The sequence below is a fragment of the Alexandromys fortis genome, unplaced genomic scaffold (genome assembly GCF_014885135.2).
Source record: "Alexandromys fortis isolate MF-2015 unplaced genomic scaffold, M_Fortis_MF-2015_v1.1 scaffold_73, whole genome shotgun sequence".
NCBI classification, from domain to species: Eukaryota; Metazoa; Chordata; class Mammalia; order Rodentia; family Cricetidae; genus Alexandromys; species Alexandromys fortis.
The window spans coordinates 4,569,871-4,590,533 of record NW_026067959.1 but is presented as its reverse complement, the minus strand read 5'-3'; the positions used below and the strand labels follow the sequence as shown (position 1 = coordinate 4,590,533).

General features: G+C 35.6%; 1 protein-coding gene across 2 annotated transcripts in view; it reads left to right on the top strand.

The window, feature by feature from the left end:
* The window catches only part of Ndufs4 (NADH:ubiquinone oxidoreductase subunit S4), a 108,215-nt gene that overhangs the window by 24,882 nt on the left and 62,670 nt on the right, over positions 1–20,663 (top strand). For both annotated transcript variants that reach the window (XR_007593673.1, XM_050152830.1), the window contains exon 2: positions 8,738–8,816. Coding sequence is in view for 1 of the 2 variants with exons in the window: in XM_050152830.1 (XP_050008787.1) it covers positions 8,738–8,816 (79 nt within the window). In the remaining variant the exon portion in view is untranslated. The remainder of the gene's footprint in view (positions 1–8,737; positions 8,817–20,663) is intronic.

Genomic DNA, 20,663 nt, shown 5'->3' with positions numbered 1-20,663 from the left:
TGTTTGTTTATAAATTTATTAAGTAAAGAAAGATTCAGCATTAGCAACTATTTCTATGCGAAATGTGTGTTGAACACCGGTGTTAGCCCAAGGTCTAAAAAATAGTAAGGGTGGCAATTGGTGGGACATATGGTCAAAAAAGCATGACCATATTTTGTTACACAGACACTAGAAGTTTCTAAAATGTATAATTTTTTTCAAAAGTGTATAATTTTGGAAAATTTGCTACATAATGCAGCACAAATGAATAATTATTGTGAAGTTCAGCAGCTCAATCTGGACTTCTAAACTTTTGTGAGCTGAGTGGTTAATATATACAGACATAGTATTTCTACATGCATATGTGAAGAGACTTTCTCTAGGCAAAGTTACAAGTCTACAACTTTGGAAACCTCTAGTGAGCCTTTCTCTTCATGAGGATAAACTATTTCTCAACAGTTCTTACAAGCTATACTTTTTCTTTTTGACAGAGTTTTAATTGTGTAGCTCCAGCTGGCTTTGAATGCACCATTCTCTTTCCTCAGCCTTCCAAGTGCTGGGGCTTCAGAAATACATCACCGTGGCTGATCTCTCAAATTTTCATTGTGATAAAATATTCACAAAGAAAATAAACTCTTCTGTTTGTTTCAAGTGTGAGTTAGCATCTTGTATGTTTATGTTCTTGTGACAAAAGGCTACCACTGTCAACACTATCCTCTTGTGAACTATTCATAACCCCAGTGGAAACTCTGACCCATTATCTGATGTTTCTTCTCAACCTTCCAGCCTCTGGCAGCCACTGTGAGCTTTGGTGCTTCTTGAAACATACATGTTTTCTTTGCAATTGCTTTGTCTCATTTCCCACAGTGGATTCAAGGTTCATCACTTTTGTAGTAAGTGCCAGAATCTGCTTCCTTGGGGCAAAGTTATGTTTCTTCACCACGTTGTGTCTATCCACTGACTTGTCAATAGATTCTGGAATTGTTTGCACCCTTCAACCATTTGTGATTAATGCTGTTACAGTTGTTGAGTGTGCAAGCATGTCTTCGAATTTCTGTTTTCAGGTGTAGATTCTGAAATAAAGTTGGATGCTGCAGTAACTTCATTCGTACTCTTTTCCGTGGTGCTGCAGTGAATAAACTCCCCCAGACTTTGCCAGTTCTTGCTGCTTTCTTTTTGTTTTAGTAATAATAACTTCTATGATGAACACAAAGTAGATTTTTTTTATTTTGTTTCATGTGTGTGTTTTGAATTTTGAGATATGGTCTCACTATTAGCATATCTGTCTTGGTACTCAATATGTAGACCAAGTTGCTGCCTGCCTCTGCCCCTTGAATGCTGGATTAAAGGGGTGCACCTCCAGACCCAGCTTAGACTGTTGTATCTTAAGCGTGTTTTGTTTACTTTTGTTTTCTTGAATATTTTTGCATGTTTTTGTGTAGACATTGAACTTGTAGCTCAGATACATAATTGTTCTTGTGTTTGCTTTGTAAGAAACTGCCACATATGCCTCCAAAGTGGTTGTACCATTTTGTAGTCCAGTGATGAATGAGACTTCCTGATCTTCTCAACCTTGCCAGCATTTAGTGTGATCTGTGTTTTGAAATTTAGCTGTTTTTTGTTTTGTTTTATATTGTTTTGTTGAGACAGAGTCTCTACATAGCCCTGGCTATCTTGGAACTCACTATGTAGTTATTCTAGATCTGCAGTTCCATTTTTCTCCACTATTGTTTGAATTTTAACTTGTGATTGCCAATTGACATATGATGTGGACCACCTTTTCATATGTGCTGAATTATTATGTGGTTGTTATTGTTGTTTGAAACTATAGGATCCTACTGTGTAGTCCTGGTTGGTCTGCAACTGGGTATGCAAATCATGCTGGCTTGAAGTTATTGCAGTTTTCCTGCCTCTGCCTCTGGAGGTCTGGGGATTAGAACAGGAACCATCCTGCCCCATTGTGTGTCTGCTTTGATGAGGTGTCTGATAACATCTTTTGCCTACTTCTTTTTTGTTTGTTTGTTTTTCGAGACAGGGTTTCTTTGTGGTTTTGGAGCCTGTCCTGGAACTAGCTCTTGTAGACCAGGCTGTTCTCGAAATCACAGAGATCCGCCAGGCTCTTGCTTACTTCTTTTTTAGGTTTTCTTAGTGAAATTTTTGAGATGGTTGTGTATGATGGGTGCATTTTTTTTTTATTGAAGTAGATGTTTTGCAAATACAGTCTCTTTAGTTTGTAGCTTTTCTTTTGATTTTTTTTTAAAGACAGTGATTTTTATACTACAGTAGCTTTCATTTTAATAAAATACAATTGACCCATTTTTGTATGTCATGAATCATAGTTTTGGTAGCTACAAACTCAGTACCTACCATAAGAACACCTAATTTTTTTTTGCTTCTTAATATTAGTCCTTTGGTCTATTTCAGAAAATTTTGGTGAAAGGTTTAAGGTCAGTGTATGGAAGCATAGGAAGAAGGCTCAGTGGGTACAGTACTTGCTGCACAGGTACAAAGGCCCAAGTTCACATTCCCAGACCTCATATGATAAAGGTCAGAGGTGACGGCATGGTGCTGGGGAGGTGCAGACAGGAAGATCCCCAGAGATGGGCCTGCTTGCTGTCTAGCTGATTTGTGAACTTCAGGTTCAGAGCTACCTGCTACCTTTCTCAGATAATGGAGTGGAGATGATAGAAGGGGAAGCCCAGTGCCAACCTTTGGCTGCCACGTGCCCGCACAGACATGACAGACTGACAGATGCAGTATTAAAGTCACTGTATAGATTTTTTCCCCATCTTATTACATTACCTTTTCTCCTTTTCCAAAAGTCAGTCATTGTATATAAATAGTCTATTTCTGGGCTGTTAGCTGTGTTATGTTGAGTCACTTGTCTTTGTGTATTCATTGCCACATGCAGATGTGTTTTAAGTTCCACAGTCAGTCTCCTGATTTTCTTCATTTTCTTTCAGCATTGTATTAGCAGTTTGGATCTTATGTCTTTGAATATGAAAGTCTGGATTTGTTTACTAATGTCTTAAAAGTAACTTAGTAGGATTTTGATAAGGATTGTTACATCTTTAGAATAATTTGGAAAGAACTGATGTTTTAACAATATCATGGTTGGGCAGTGGTGGTGCACGCCTTTAATCCCAGCACTAGGGAGGCAGAGGCAGGGGGATCTTTGTGAGTTCGAGGCCAGCTTGTTCTATGAGAGCTAGTTCCAGGACAGGCTCCAAAGCTACAGAGAAACACTGTCTCAAAAAAACAAAAAAACCCAACTCCCCCCCCCCAAAGCAATATCATGTATCTGCTTATGAATATAAAGCATATTGTATTTGTTATTTAGATATTTTAAGCATTCTTTCACTAGAGTTTTCTAGTTTTGCTTATAAAGATCTTATACACAGTTAGAACTTCATCTAAATATTTACAATTTTATATCACTTAACTATGGGAAGAAATTCTGAGAAATGCATTGATGATTTATTCATTGGACAAACATCATAGAATGTACTTTAGTAAACTGAGACACCTGTGATGCTACTGGAGGTTGTGATTCTATGGAAACCTCATGATTTGTTGATGAAATGCTATTTTATAGCATGACTATATTGTTGTATGACTTGTACAATTGTATTGTTTAGGGAATAATTTTATTTTTGTTGCTATATAAAAATTCATAAATTAATAGATCAACATATTCAATACTTGGATATGTTGTGTCTTGCTTTGGCCAGATTAAACCCAACTATCTCTTCAAACGTTCACCTTTCCTTTATTGTAAAACCTTTGCGTGCGTGCGTGCGTGTGTGTGTGTGTGTGTGTGTGTGTGTGTGTGTGTATACACTGTGTGTGGTTGGTGTCCCTGAGGGCAGAAGAGGATGTTAGATCCTCTCAAACTAAGTTATAGCCATGTGGGTGTTCAGAACCAAACCCGAGTACCCTGAAAGAACAGAAAGTGCTCTTAACTGCTGAACCATCCCTCCGCCCTTGCCCCCCTTTATTCTTCTTTCATGTCAGGTTTATATGGTTGTTTTTCCCCCCTGTAGTTTTCTGTGGTAGGTGCTTAGATTGTTGAATTTAGATCTTGTGATATCCTTTGTATTGTATTATTTTAGATCTTATCACAAGTTTTTCTTAAACATAGGAATAAGAAAAAAGACACCTATGAATAGATATTTGCAATTTATTGATTTGAACAGCTGACAGTTTTTAGTAATAAGTACTCAGTGATAGAAATTACTGTAATAAATCTGAATTATAAGGTAGTTTTGATGAAAGGAATACAAATGAAATATTTTCACTGTTATTTCCTTAGAACCTAAAGCACTTGCGGGATCTTAATTTTTTTCCTTTTATTCTATTCTGTATATTTTCCCAGAATATTAAAATGGTCTCTTGATAATTTTGAGACACACACAATTTTGAGACACACACAAAAGGTGAACAAATGAAGCCAGAGGACACCTTGTGGGAATTGGTTTTCTCCGTCTACTATGCGGATTCCAGGAATTGAACATCTTTACCCATTGAGCCATTTTGCTGTACTCTTTAATCCTATTATCCTTAATTTGCTCATGAATAATTGATTATTGCTTTTTTCTAGAGAAAATTTCCTGAAGGCAATTTAAAATTGCTATGTTGATTTAAATTCTATTTGAGAAAATTTAAGATCATTATTTGAGGGTAATTAACATATCAACACATTTCAGGTCCAAGATAATTACTGTGATATGGAGAACATAGATTAATACTTTGTCATTTCTATTAGAGTCTCAGTAATATTTTCCTATGGTTTAACATGGAACTAAACACTTTCTGATTTAATGTGAATTTGGGTTAACTTAGTTTGTAAGAAGTTGGAAACAAACACAATGGGTTCTAATAAAAGTCTAAGGACTAATTCCTAGAGATTTGTGCAAGATTAGGAATTTTATTTTGTACATCATGGATCACTTCTTGTCTTGAAATTACTAGCCTAACTTTAATTTTATAAAGTGATATTTAGTTATTTGCAGAAATTTTTGGAAAAGTACTGCTGATTCCTCACCAAAGGAGATAAGAGTGTGTCTGCTCTGTGCTGTGTGTCCTCTGATAGCTTAACATAAATGTTGAACAGAAATCGTGTTCTTGGATGAAGTGACACTAGATGTCAGTTCCTCTTCTTTACATGGACCTCTCTGTGGGGCAATTTGATCTTTATATTATGATCTCTGGGTTCCAAGAGTGACACACCCCAAGAATTAATGTCCCAAGAAATAGAAAGAAGAAACTGCTAATCTCTCAAACCCTGTCCTGTAATACACATAGCTTCATTCTCCTCAACAGGTAGCTCAGAACTCACTGAGGAGGGACATGGCCTCATGCTGCTGGTGTCAAACAAAAAGGAGTGTCCAAGATATTTAGAGCCACATTTTTAACTATCACAACAGATAGGGGGACGTTGACTAAATTATTTTTACTTGACAAGGTTAATTTTCTGCAAAGTGGGGTATTATGTGTACTTTGGGTCAAGAAGTTTACTCTTATTCAGATTTTGTTTTTGTACAAGTGAGCATCTAAAAGATTTGAAAAGTTTTAAGTTGAAAACAAGCACAATGGGTTCTGATCAAAGGCCAGGTTTAATTCATTCTTTAAAGGTGCCTATAAGATTAGCAATTTTATTTTATATGCAGGACAAACAAATAAGTTCTGGTCTTGAAATTACTAGCTTAGTTTTAAAGTTTATAAAACTGTATTCAGTTTTTTTTTTTCCTGCTCACAAATCTGGAATTCAAGCAGATTTTGGCAGGGAAGTCTGTCTGCTCTATCTTAAATATGCTCTGTATGCTTTGAAACATTAAAATCAGTATTTATAAGCTGGGTGTTGGGACATGGGCCTGTATTCTCAACTACTTGAGACCTTGAGGCAGGAAGATCACTTGAGATTCTGCTTGGGCAAGTTGCTATGTCAAAACAATCAAGCACCCCAGTATTTAGAAAGTCTAAATGAAGAAAACCATGAACCACTGATGAAGGAAGTCAAGTAGATTCACAAATGTGCACTCATGGTGATATTAGAAAAGCATAAAACTCATGGTCCATCAAAGAAAAAAAATGTGCAAGTTATACTTCATTGGTCTTGAGCTCAAGGCCAGCCTGGTCTACATAGTGAGCTCCAGGCTAGCAAGAACTATACAGTGAAACCTTGTCTAACAAAGTAAAATAAGAAATTTCTATCCTATGAGGTAATACTATAAAAAGAATGAAAAGACACTACAGCATGAAAGAAATATTTTCAATACACTCATCTTTGAAAGACCATTATCTACAATTCACCAAGAATTTGGAAGACAAAAAGGCATGATGACACAGGCCTGTAATCCCACCACTAAGGAGGCTGAGACAGGAGGATGGCAATTTTGAAGCCATCCTGGGTTATGTAGAAGGGGGTGGTGGAAAAGACACTTGTCACATGAAGGCTAGTGATCTCAGTACAGGTAGGAGATAGTCCACAAAGTTATTCTCTGACTTTCATATGCATGCCTTGGCCCATGTACCACCACCCTACATGCACACACACTAATAATAAGTAAAAATAATTAAAAATAAACCATCTGGACTGTGAGCAAGGTGCTATGACAGTGAGATAGCACTGTACACCTATTAGAATGACTGATAGCTAAAACAATTACCATAGTCAAATACTAACTAGAATAGGGGGGGGAAAGCCTGACTTATTTTTAGTGGAAATGCAAGGTGGTCCAGCCACATTAGAAAGCAGTGGAAAATATGGAAGTTTATTAAAAAGTAGTATTATCATAAGATTAGCTGTTCTTTACACGGGTATTTTCCCAAATGAGCTGAATTCCTGTCTGGACAAAAGCATTTACATTGGTGCTTTTTTTGCAAAATAACTCAAGTGGTCATCCATTAAGATATGAATAAGAAAACTTGAAGTTGTAACTGCAGATGTTTAAGGAAAATATTTCATGAGTTATTATATAGAGACTTAATATATATAATTAATATATAGTAAATAATATATATTAATATATAATAATATATAATAAATAATATATAGAGAATTCTTTAAACAAATTAGAAGTGTATGCATTTGTACTTACTGGAATCACGTAGACTGTCATTATTAGAAGTGTTAGAGCAATCAGTCTTTTTAGAAACATAAAGAATGACATCTGGAAACGGGTGAAATGCTTTGCTCACAGAGAGCTAGGAAATTGTAAAGCCAGGTTTAGAAATAAGACCTCAATTCCCAGTTACATACACACACACAGACAGACTCACTCAATCACTTACACGCACTCTCTCCTCCTTCCTTCCTTCCTTCCTTCCTTCCTTCCTTCCTTCCTTCCTTCCTTTCTTCCTTTCTCTCTCTCTCTCCCTCTCTCTGAATTTATACCCACACAAAAATAAGTGAGTTGTATACTTTAATAATGGTAGCCAATAATTACAAACATAGCTGGCAGAGACTTATCCTTTGGGCTGAGATAATAATATTAATACTTTAGATATCTGGAAATATGATTGGTCCAATTACAAAAATGTAAGTGGTTAATTGATTCTCAATGCTGTTTTATTTTTTGCTTTTAACAGTGTAGCACTGTTAGGATCACTGGTGTATAAAGATCTTTTTAAGATACCACTTTCATTTTTTGGGACATATATTCAGTAATGGTCCTTTATGTAGGCAATTTTTATGAAATTAAATACATGGATGTATTATTTTAAATAAAAATTAGCATCCTGCTAGCCATGGTGATGCCCATCTTTATTTCTACCTCTCTAGAGGCAGAAGTGAGGAGATCTCTCAGTTTAATGGCAGTGTGGTCAACATAGCAAGTTCAAGACTAGCCAGGACTGCATAGTCTGAACACATATCAAAAACAGAAAAGCCACAGAAAAAATAACCCTCCCAAACCCAGAAAAAGTTAGAATCTTTTGATCTCATTGCAATATAACACATCTTAAAAGTTTTCTCTTATAAAAAAAAATTAAATTGTGGGCCTGGAGATGTAACTCAGCCTGTAGAATGTCTGCGGAGAGTGCAGAAACCCTGGATCAGTCCCCACTACTACAGAAACTGGCACGGTAGTATGGTAGTAAGAGTACCAGAAGCTCAAGGACGGCTTTATCTACTGTAAAGTAGTTCAAGGCTAGCTAGAGTGTTTAAGACCTAAGTCAAAGGAAAAAGAAGTCATGAAAGGAATTGCTTTTGTGCCCTACTTCCAACCTAATATTTCTGTTTCAATATTCAGACTCTTTTCAGTTTTGTGAACAAGATAGTGGACTAGACTAACACTAGTTAAAGTAATCATTCAAATAATTTCTGTTTAAATTGCTTCTAGATTGAGAGTGAAGAAGCTTGTTCCTATAACTGCGGACTCCCCTTCCCTGATGCTGTCATTTAGGAATCGGCATTTCAGAACAGTTGATAGTATTTTGCATGCTTTTGCCTTGTCTTGACAAACCAACACTGTACCCTCGTAGAGAGCAGCAGTCCAGCTCTTGTCATTGGTGTGGCCTTTCTGTGAGAGTCTGCAGACTGACAGAAAGTGCCGCCTGTTGTGAACTGTCAACAACTCAGCAGACACAACTAATTGGGGAGAGAAAGGGCTTTTGTGCCGTCTTCTCTTTCTTTCCTTTCATTTTGATTTTTAAGAAGACAGATACTGTTAAAGTAGCATGTTTATGCAAGTCTGTCTGCTTCTCTCTCTTCATGGCAAAGATCATTATTTAACTCCAAGTCTTGCTTGCACTGCAGGTTGTTGAGCACATCCACATGGAAGCTGGCACAGGACCAAACTCAAGACACCCAGCTTATAACAGTTGATGAAAAATTGGTAAGGATTTCCTACAACATGTTGCTTGTGAGTCTGCCACTAGGATTGTTTTGTACAATACATTTTTCAGTATAGTGGTCTGATTTCTTCTAGGAAAGTTATATATAGACCTTAAGATTTTCACAGTAAAATAAAAAGTTGAATACTATATGTAAGTACTAAGAAATTAAGGAAAGGTTTCTATTTTTGAAATGCTGATGAGCGGTAATTGGGAGCTTTATTTTGAAACATTTGTGTTGTTTTCTAAGTTACATTTCTATTTAAGTTTTATGATACTTACCAGTGCTCTCTAAATTAAATATTTTGGGTTTTTATGGAACTATGAGTTTTATGATACTTACCAGTGCTCTCTAAATTAAATATTTTGGGTTTTTATAGAACCATGCAATGTTATTATCACTGTCTTTTTGTATGTGTGCCCATAAACAGTGCATTTCTACATACTAAATTATAGATAGCAGCAAATGAATAATAGTAATGTTTTTCCATCATCAGTCAATAAAATTTTTGCAGCTATCATTCAAAAATATCCTCAATGTTTAGATGCAGTTTGATATAAAGGCTTATATTATATAACAGAACAACTTTTGTAATGTTTTCAAAACTACTAGCACAAATATATAATAGTAGAATAAGTATGTATTTTGTTTATTATGTGGTTTACAAAATAAATGGAAGTGTCTCTTCATTACCCCTCCTAGACAAACTCTACACTGAGCTCCACCCCAGCACCACCTTTCTAATGATGTGTTTTTTAATAACTCGACTTTGTATCTATTAGCATGATCCAAACATGCCATTCTGAAATTCCTGTTTATACTACTAAAGATAATAGATGGATAAATAATAGAAAAGTAGTAGATAGTTTGGAAAATTCCTCTTAGACCTCAGGCTAACTGGTTTTATTCAGATTGTCTGTTGACACTGCTATTATCTTGGTGTAGACAGTGTCGTGTGATTGGTCTCCCCATGTGTTTTCATCTCCTTCTGATTCATTTTCCCCAGCATAGTTAGAATAGATTTTTGTTTGTTTGTTTATTTTTTTGAGACAGAGTTTCTTTGTATAACAGCCCTGGCTGTCTTGGAATTCTCTTTGTAGACCAGGCTGTCCTCGAACTCTCCGAGAACTGCCTGCCTTTGCCTCCCAAATGCTGGGATTAAAGGCATGTGCTATTATGCCCAGTGATTTTTTTTTTTAACGTTGGTTTTATCACCTCGTATGTATAATTCTTTGGTGGTTTCTCTTGCCCGGAGAGTTAACTTTAGAATTCTGATGGCTTTCAAGGCCTTAAATAATTTAGTTCCTGTCTTTCTTTCTAGGTTTGTTTTGTAGCATTTGTTTATTGAGGATTCTGTAGACATGGAACTTGCTATTCTTTTTTCTTGCATTCAGAGATCTTGTTCCCTTACCCACATGCTTTGTACTAACCCCAGGTTTTTATTCAATCACCATCTATTCAGTTTTAAAACATAATCAGATACACTTGTTTAGTCAAGAATAAAAGAAACAAGGTAGTTGTGTGTATGAAGAACAGGGCTTTTCTATGTCATTTATTCTAATCTATAGTTAATGACAGCACTAGTGTTTCAATTTTCCTGGCCATTTCATTGAAACACAGAGATTACTGTATTGTTACAGTATTATTGTTTATTCAGATTTCATAGTTTATTAATAGTGTCTCTTGGTTCTTTCAAATTTAAAAAATAAATTTATATATTACTCAACCAATTTGTATATTACTCTAAGCCTGCAGTTCACAAACTGAGGGTCGCAACCCTGTGGGGGAGGTCAAATAATTCTTTTACAAGAGTCACATATTAGATACCCTGCATATCAGATATTTCCATTATGATTCATAACAGTAGCAAAACTACAGTTATGAAATAGCAATGAAACTAATTTTATGATTGGGGTCACCACAACAACATGAGGAACCGATTGTATTAAAGGACCACAGCATTAGGAAGGTTGAGAGCCATTGCTCTAAACAAACCATTGTGCTATTTAGACATTTAGCGTGATGCTTTTGAGTAACATGCCACAAAATTAGTTATGTACTGCTGATGGTTTTTGGTCTATGTACATTACCCCCAGCCTTGTTACTTTTATTGAAGTATGTCAGTCACATGCTAGTACAGTATTCTAGCAAGAATCAGCTGAGTTCCTACATATAGTCACAGTTGGAGTAATATTTAATATGGGTAATCAGCCCCTAAATTAGAGTTTTAGGTATTTATTTTTATATTCAAATTATAACAATAATCTAATTGGTAACAAAATAATGCTGGATTTTCATATCTTATTCCTACACAGCTTCTGAGAAGGACTAAATAAGTAGTATAATGAGATCATCATGGGCTCAGAAGAGCATTTACAAACAGTATTTAGAATTGATTATGTTTACATTTTGAGCAAAAAGGATGGTTATACATATATGCTATATGTATCAACATTAATGATAAAAGTATTTCAGAATGTAAAGTAAATCTCATGAATATTTTAAAGAATATGGAACTATCACTCTAATATTGCTATTATAAATAATATAAAACAATATAAAGAATACAAATAATATAAAGTAACATTAAACAATTTATTATGCCGGATGCCACCATGCCTTTAATCCCAGCACTAAGGAGGCAGAGGTAGATGGATCTCTGAATTAAAGTCAGCAAGTTTTAGGATAGTCAGGGCTACACAGAGAAACTCTGTCTTGAAAAACCAAAAAACAGCTTATTATATTGGTATACTTTTTTCTCTATTTGGTTAGTTATTAATTTTTTATTTGTGAGTGTGTACATGTATATACATGTGTGCACCATGTGTGGGAGGCCACCCATAGAGGCTAGAAGAGGGCCTCATCCCATGAAGCTAGAGTTAGAGACAGTTGTAAGCTATCCAACTTGGGGGCTAGGATCTGAACTCAAGTCCTCTGGGAAGGGCAGCAAGCACTTTTTAACTGCTGAGTCGTCTCTCCAGCCCCTTGGTATTCTTAGGGCTACATTCTTATCCCTTGTATACTGCCTTTATTAACCACCCCATGATAGGTATCATAATTATATTTGTACCTTAAATTAAACGAAAGCTAGAATCTTAATTGAAATAAACATTGTCCATTATCATGATTTTATGAATAGCCATTATAGTTTCATAGTTATTCTTATGTAATATAATTTGTAAAGTAAAGTAATACTGACCTAGAGCCCAGGGCATGAACGAACTTGATTCAGATCCATTTTACTGAACTCTTTCTAGTTTCTGAAAATGGATTCTAGAAATACAACAACAGAAGATAGCTTTAAACATCACCTACTGATTCTACAGAATATGGTTAGTTTTAGTTTAAAAAAATGTTTAACATTTTCTCCTCAGAGAAATCTTATAGGAAAATCCAATAAGTAAAATAGATAAAAGATGATCTATTAGGGGTCCAGGGTTGTAGGCCAGACAGGGAGGGCTACTGAGCCTCAGGACACAACATCTAAGGGGAATCTAATGGAAGAAACTGGAGGCATAGTCTAATCTTGTACCTCTTTTAGTGGACTTAACAATTATTTCTCTGACTTAAAAAAATTACAGTTAATTAACCCTCATTTCCTTGCTAGGCTTGTGTTCATATTATTTATGAGCCATAATTATTAGAAAGCTGTCTCTTAGGTGGGTTGGTTGTATATGCCTACGGGTTCAGCATTTAGGAGGTGGAGGCAGAAAGATTTCAAGATCATCCTTGGCTATATAGTAAAATTGAGGTCAGGCTGGGCTACATGAGACCCTGCTTCAAGAATCAAACAAAAATCCAAGCAAACCAAAAAGCGCTTTCTTAAGCCGAAAGTATAGTCTTTTCAGATGATGAGAAAATTCTGTACTTCTATGCAAAATTAAAACAAACGAAAAGTCCCCCTTCATCTGTACCTGTGCCATACCCAAATGTAACTCCAAGTTTTAGATATAAACTTGTGGTACTGAATTTCTAACTAAAATATAAAATTCCTAGAAGAAAATGAAGGAGATTTTTGTAGCTTCGGGTTAGACTAATATTTTTTAGATGTGACACTAATATAATAGTGTTGAATTTATGGTTTTTAAGAATTATAACACTGGACTGTCTCACAATTAAAAATATGCTTAAAAAAATGTAAGACAGGGACTAGCAAAATGGTTCAGTGGATAAAGATGCCTGCCACCAAGCCTGATGACCTGATCAGATTTGCAGATCCTTTATGTTGGAAGGAGAGAACCAGTACCTACAAATTGTCCTATTACCATTACCTGAGACTGTGACCCACGTGTGCACACACACATACAAACATGCAGAAACACACCCACACATTCACACCCCCCCCCCACAAAGTCAATTAAAATGTAACGAAAATAAGAGGCATGGGCCTTAAGAGGAAAAAAGAAAATGATAAGACACAGTTAAGTAAAATGTATTTGTTAAATGTATTTAATGGAAATTATATCCAGAAAGTAACTTATGTCAGCCTCAAAGGCTATATGCTATGTAATTCCATCGATGTTCTAGATATCAGAAAACTATAGTAACAAGAAATTTATTAGTGGTTAGCAGGGTTGGATGTGGGTCAGGAAGAATTAAATTGAAAAGAAATGAGGAATTTTGGAGAGTGAGGTAACTATTCTTAATTGAGATGGTGAGCCTCTTGTTTCTATTGATTTGTGAAATAAACAAAAATCCACAGAACTGTGCAATAACAGTAGCACATTTTCCTGTTTCTAAACTATCAATTTTCAAAAAGGGTATGAAGGTCATAAACTTTTTTTTTTAAATTTAACTTGTGTTAGTTGTTCTAAGGTCTTCCCAAATCATATGTAGGGCATGCCATATTTTATAGGTCAGCCGTCTGTGTACTGAATCTGCCGCCAGCTTTTGGGTCTATTAAATTGAGACCTTAAAGGATGGTTGTAGGTTTCCTTGCAAAGTGAATTATTTTCATAACCACACCATCTTTAATTGCCCTTTTCACTGTGTTAACAGTTTACAAAAAAGATAAAAACCTGAACAGTTGAGGGGGTGTAACTGGTCATTAAATCCTTCTGTTCTTTGCAACCACAGTTTGAAATTCAGGAACTAGTTTATGTGAGGAAACTGAAAAATTTGTAAAAATTTGACTTTTAACCCTGTGTACATATCTTTTTATGTTTCAGGGAATAAAACAAATTGTGCATAGAATATTTCTGTTATTCACCAGAGCTCAGTGGTCGTCCTTAGGACAACCATGTGTTCTTTAATATTGTTACTGATGGAATTAGCCAGATGACAGACTGGGTATTTAGTCACGCGTATTTGGCAGACATTTTCCCCAAATGAACCCACTAACTTTAAGAAAATGTTGTCTATGGTGAACTTGAGCTTTTAAGTGAAAATTAGGATTCTTTTTTAGTTAAAACATACTTCTAGTGTGCCTGTGTGGGTGTACGCACGTGTGCCTGTGTGTGGTTGGACTGTGTGAAAGTGCTCTAGAAGGTGGGGAGTGAGGGTCAGGTATGGCTTCAGGTGTGGGTGCTCAGGCATGGCCTCAGGTGTTGCCCTCCTTTGTTTGGAGGTAAGCTTGATTGCTAATTTGGCTGTGTTAACTGGTTACAAATCCCAGAAATCCTCTTGTCTCCGCTTTCCTCTGCTGAAATTGCAAGCACACATCATGTTTGGCTTTTTACATGGCTGCTCGAGGAGCAAACTAAGGTTTTCTTGCTTGCTTGGCAAGAACTTTACTTACTGAGCTATTCTGAAATTTATAATTGTTGTAGACTTTGGTTCTGTTGCTGACCTGATTAAATTTGATGCCTTTGTAGTACTTCAATCCCATTTCAATATGATTGGAATTTACAGCAACAAATGTTTTTTAAAATTTTTAAATTTTTAAAAATGTGGTAATAAGCCAGGTGGTGGTGGCACAAGCCCTTAATCCCAGCACTCAGGAGGAGCTCTGTGATGTCAAGGCTAGAGTGAGTTCCAGGACAGCCAGAGCTGTTACACAGAGAAATCTTGAAAAACAAAAACAAAAATGTGGTAATAAAATATGTTTGGAATATGTATTTGATATATATGTATATGTATATATATAATTCTGTGAATCAGTATAACCAATACATGATGATTCTTGGATAAAATTTTAACTATAACACAATGAATTATAACCAGATATGAAACTATTAGCATTATCAAATAATTTATTTTTCTGATTAATGTCTATTTGAAAATGCATTTTTTGTATTGCAACCAAAGTACCTATATTAGAATGCATGAATAGATGTCAGAATTCATCTGCCTTCCATTAAACTAGATGTCTATTAAAGATAGCTTCAAAAAATGCAACTATATCTCAAGTGTATACTAAAATTTTACTCAGTGTAGCAAGCTGCATGGAATCACACCTGATGGAGATGTATAATCAACTCCTATGGCTAAAGTCTGACTTATGCCTGATCACGCAATGATCATCAGCTGTTTGCATATGCGTGGGCCTATGGGCAGTGCCCACCTGGCAATCCGGGATTGGCAGCCCATGCCTACTTAAGGGCTGGGAGAGGTTTGCCTGGAGAGAGAGAAAAGAGGAGAGAGAGAGAAAGAGAGAAGGAGAGAAAGAGAGAAAGAGAGAAGGAGAGAAAGAAAGTGAATAAAGTCCTGGAATAAAACTGCAGTGAGAAGAGCTCCGGTGGTCGCGTCATCCTTGCTGGTCGAGGTGAGGCGTGACAAGTTAGAATGTATCCCATAGTAAAAATCTATAGCTATGGCTTATGTAAGCAAGAGTTTTATATATAGCTTATATATAACAAGATCTTGAAACAATAACAGTAGTCATCCCCCAAGTCTTTTATTTGGGTGAATTATCTCAGAGCTTTGAATGATTTCCTGGTAATTTATCATCTTGAGTCCTTTGCAATTGCACTGACTCTCTTTAGAATGTTGTCAGCTTTTCTTGTGCCACTGCACGTGTGGTTTATGCAGGGTGTGGTGGCAAGTATGGCCTCCCTTTTAACCACAGCAGTTCTAGAAGGACCTCTTAAAATTTAGCTCTCATACATCTTTATGTGGGTTTCATGGAGCGCTAGGAGCTCATCAGCTTTTGTCTGGACTGTTAGCAAGTCAAGTTTCCTCCAGCTTGAGCATAAACCAGTTTTCATTTCTGACTGCTGTTCTCTGATTCAAGTGAAGTTTTTCTTTTTAACTAGTGCTTCCTATGTGTAGAATTTGCTATACAGGTTATAAATTAGGGCATCTGTATAGTGTCTGGTGAATGTTAGTATCATAAGTACAAAAAGTGTCGTCCCCCCCCCCCCCGTATCGGTTGTATATTGACATTATATACTCTGTCCTTAAGGCATTGGATGTCTGCTAGCACTACTCTAGTACAAAGAGCCATCTTTCATTTGGAACTACATACAATGGAATTGTTATACAACAAAATCTTGGAGTAAAGTTGTTTCCCTGGGCTACTATTAATAAAGACTATCATATTAGAATGTGGTGAAATTTTAAGGAGTAGAAGCCGTTTCTTGTTTGTTGAGTATAAATTTCTTATCTTTTCACGAATGAAGATTAAAATATCAGATATTCAAAATATCCTAAAATAATCTTATAAAGTTAGTTTAGGAGTACTTTTTTTTTAAAAAAAAAACAAAATTTTTTTTCGCTTGCACCGTTTTTTATTTCCACGCACGTGGTACTGTGCACAGATGTTGAGGGAAGCTTGCAATGGCTGCTCTGCCCTTGGTTTCTGTGAGAGGAGGGGCCGGCCATGGGGGTTGGGAGACCAGTGCCCTTGCTGTGGAGCTTATATGGAGAAGCAGTTTGTCTCCCTTGATGCCTCCTCTTCACTCCAGTCTCCTTTTGGTAAATTTAAGGAACACCCAATTAAATGAACATGTTGTCTTCTTATTTTCCCTTTAACTTTACAATAGAGAATGTAAATTGTTAATGTTCTTTAAAGAGTTTGAGTAGCTGCTCTCTCCAAGTAACCAAAGCATGAATTAAACTTACATTTTTAATTTTTAAAATCATTTTAGTGTACTGATTGTTTATTTGTCAACATTTTTTAAATTAACAAGTTACTACCCCATTAAACATATATCTACAAAGATAGAATAGTGCTCTATCAGAGTAGTCTCCACTCTTATTGTAAGTACTACGAAGGAAGCTCTAATATTTGGAATTAGTAGTTTAGTTTTATGAAAACTGTTGGTTGTCATCTTTTTTCACCAAGTGCTCGCTGGATGTTGTCACGTGCCACACATGAGGCCTTTGTATTTATCCTGACATGTGAAGTACTTTTCATTTATATGCTTAATTTTCTTGTTCATAAACTACTTAATGCCGTTTGTTTGTAACTTTTATGAAGATTTTATGATTACATATGTATCTTCAACTTAAATGCCTATGAAATAAGGAACTTTTAGTAATTTATAAATCTGGCATCTTTTTTGAGGGGTACAGGATTGGGAAAGGCAGCTGTAGAAATGTCTTTATAGTATAATTCTACTAATGTAAAATGCTAGCATTTTGGACATTTTCAGTTGCCACTATTATTTTTATTAAAAGTAGAGTATGCATGAAAAATAATCATTGTTAGGTTTTGCCGTTTTGTTTTTATTAAGTTCATTACAAATTGCAGTAAAATAGCAGTTAAAGCTGTTCACTGGAATTGTTGCTGTTTGGTAATGACCACATGACACTGGCAGCAATCTTAGCTGGTGAGACTTGAATATTACCGTTTTGGATGTATTTAAGCAACAGCTTGTATCTGTAGAAATTTTTTGTTGCTTCATTTTAAATATTCTCATAACTTTAACTTTTTCTAATACATTTTTAATTGAATAATCTTTTTTGCAAACCTTCAAAAGTAAAACAAGTAGATATGCTATAAGTATTTGTGTTTTCCTTTTACATAAGTTCATGAATGAAATTTATAACTTAGATTTAAAATTGACCAGTAACAGTGACCTGTACTGAGAGATAAAGCTCAGTTGAAGGCTTCCATTTTCCTTGACTGTGTGCTCCCTTCCCTGCTAGGCTCCGCTTTCTTTTGGAGATGGCAGCACTATCTCTGCCAGATTATAAGTAGTGTCTGCAGTCGGGCTGTGCAGCCTTCCAGCATCTCAAGTGTCTGTTTTGTCTGTTCTTTACGCACACACATTCTTTTGCACAATTTCAAGGCTTTAGTCTTGAGCACTGGGTCAAAGGATATGTCCCTTTGAAGGGTAGACAGGAGGTTTTTTAAAAAATGTTTTATTCACTAAGTAATATTTCATTTTACATCAAAGAATAGCAGTCTCTGTGAACCTACCATGGTGGCAGTTTAGCATGTGGGTTTTTCTCTTCTTTCAGTAAATAGAGATATTGTTGCTTCAAGTAAATAGGACTGTTAAATTTAAAATGTAAAGGAAAGGCATTGGCTGACTGTAAATGTTACTTTGCAATATCATTTACGTTTTAAAAGAAATGTATTTTAGAGTATATTTCCCTCAGCTACTGAAAACAATGATGAGTAGCCATGAAAAACTGCAGAGGTAGTGGTTATAATTCTTTGGAAGTGAGGTAGCCACCCTCAGTCAGCTTCTTTAGTATTATAGATGTGTGGCCGTTATTAGGAAAATACCAAAGACTCAAGCAATGAGACATGTTTTTAGCCTTACACTAGAAGGAGAGTTTCTTTCTTGTACTATTTGCATGGGTTAATTAGTGATGTAATAATCATGGAATGTGATTATATTTATAAGAGTACTGCGTTTTTTATTTGAACCATGATATATATGCACACCTAAGCATAGGAATTAATATGAAAATTGTTTTTCTGTTTATTTGTAGACGTGGTGAAATTTATGGAAAGTTTGTCTAAATAGAGTTAAAGTTGAAATGTTTTCACTCTATGGCATGGCAGTCTTAAAGCAAGCACAGCTAACGTACATCTCATTTAAGAATAATGATCATTAAGTCAGACTGTTTATATATAATTCTTTGTAGATAGAATTCTATATATAAGTGCAGAACTTTATTTCCAAAATGTTTCCAAAAATGTTATTCTAACATATCATTAGACTGTATGAAACTTACACATTTGAAGTGTTATAAAGGAAATAACTTAAAAATACTAGTTTTTATATATAGACAAGACCCATTAAAACTTACAGAGTAGCTATATTAAATTGCTGGAAGAACAAAGGGTCTTTCGTCTACAGTATTCAGCCACCTCTATTATATGTGATTCTTCAGCAATTAAAGCAGATTATTTTCTTCTTTCTTCCCACTTAGAACACTTGAACAATGCTGAAGAATTGAACTGACTGGAATGTTTTATCTTACAAAAGATTTAAAGTCCTATGCACCAATTAGCAAAATACAGTAAAGGTTTAAACTGCTAATAGCCACAACACGGTGAATGCAGAGGCCTGGAGTATGCGAGGTCCGTGTAACAGCTGCCATTGTGGTCTCTCCAGAAGAGTAACTGTGTCTGCTCTTTTCTTGCTTTGCTACCTGCTGGGTATGGAGATTTTGAATAGTACTGGACACTTGCTTTTAAGAATTCAAATTCTTGAATATTATATTGTCACTTTGGCTCTCATTAAATTAGAGTTGATAATATTTTATTTGGATTTCCACAGTTTCTTTTGCTGTTTTGAGGACAGTTCTAGTGTGAAAATATCACTCCTTTAGTAGCAAATCCAAAGTGTTTGTTCTGTGTGTTATCTCCTTGCAGCAAACTGCTTATCCAATAGTTTTCATTTAACCGAATATAACCAACTATTCTGTATTTGTACTGTCTTTAAATACGTGTTTATTTTGGTTTTGATTTGGATTGGTTTTGATCTCCTTGGTAGTAGAAAATGTTTTTAGTACAGCTTTTTGGTCAATTTGCCAAATTGAAAAGAATTCATCTAAATTGCCATTAAACAATTTGTGTCCATCGTTTTGTAGTAGTTCTCAGTAAATTAGGGGTAGGAGGAAGTAAAAATTTGGTTGTAGCACATTTTGGTGACAATTATTTTTCCTTTCTATATTGTATACCCCAGGTAATACAATGTAGAATTAGAGCAAAATAAGAATATAGGCCTCAAAGTTTGAGGCTAGCAAACTTTGTTTCTTTGTTTAGAGTTTATAATTTTATATGACCTACTCTTTGCTTTAGTTCTGCTCTCAAAAATAGTGCCTACAAGATTACGAGTATTCATGTTTTACAAAGTGGATACGTTTTTAAAATTAGCAGGGATGTGGAAGCTTTACTGTATTAAATGTGCTGTGTCTCCACAAATTTGCCTCTTTCTGAACTATACTCTTCTAGAAATGTGTGAATGGGTTCTGTTCAGTTGCTGTTTCATGTTAACACTCTTTTTTTTTTTTAAAGATTGATTTAGCTGGGTGGTGGTGGTGGTGGTGGTGGTGGCGCACACCTTTAATCCCAGAACTCGGGAGGCAGAGGCAGGCGGATCTCTGTGAGTTCGAGACCAGCCTGGTCTACAAGAGCTAGTTCCAGGACAGACTCTAAAGCTACAGAGAAACCCTGTCTCGAAAAACAAAACAAACAAACAAAAACAACAACAAAAAAAAGAGATTTATTTATTTATTATGTATACAATATTCTGCCTGCATGTATCCCTGTGGGCCAGAAGAGGGCACCAGATGTCATTACAGATGGTTGTGAGATGCCATGTGGTTGCTGGAAACTGAACTCAGGTCCTCTGAAAGGGCAGCCAGGGCTCTTAACCACTGAGCCATCTCTCCAGCCCCTCATGTTAACACTCCAAAGGCTTCCAGTTTACTGAATGTTAGTTAATAAAGGCTTCAGTTTTTGTCATGCTTCCTTAGACATAAACAATTTTAGGTTTTTTTGTTT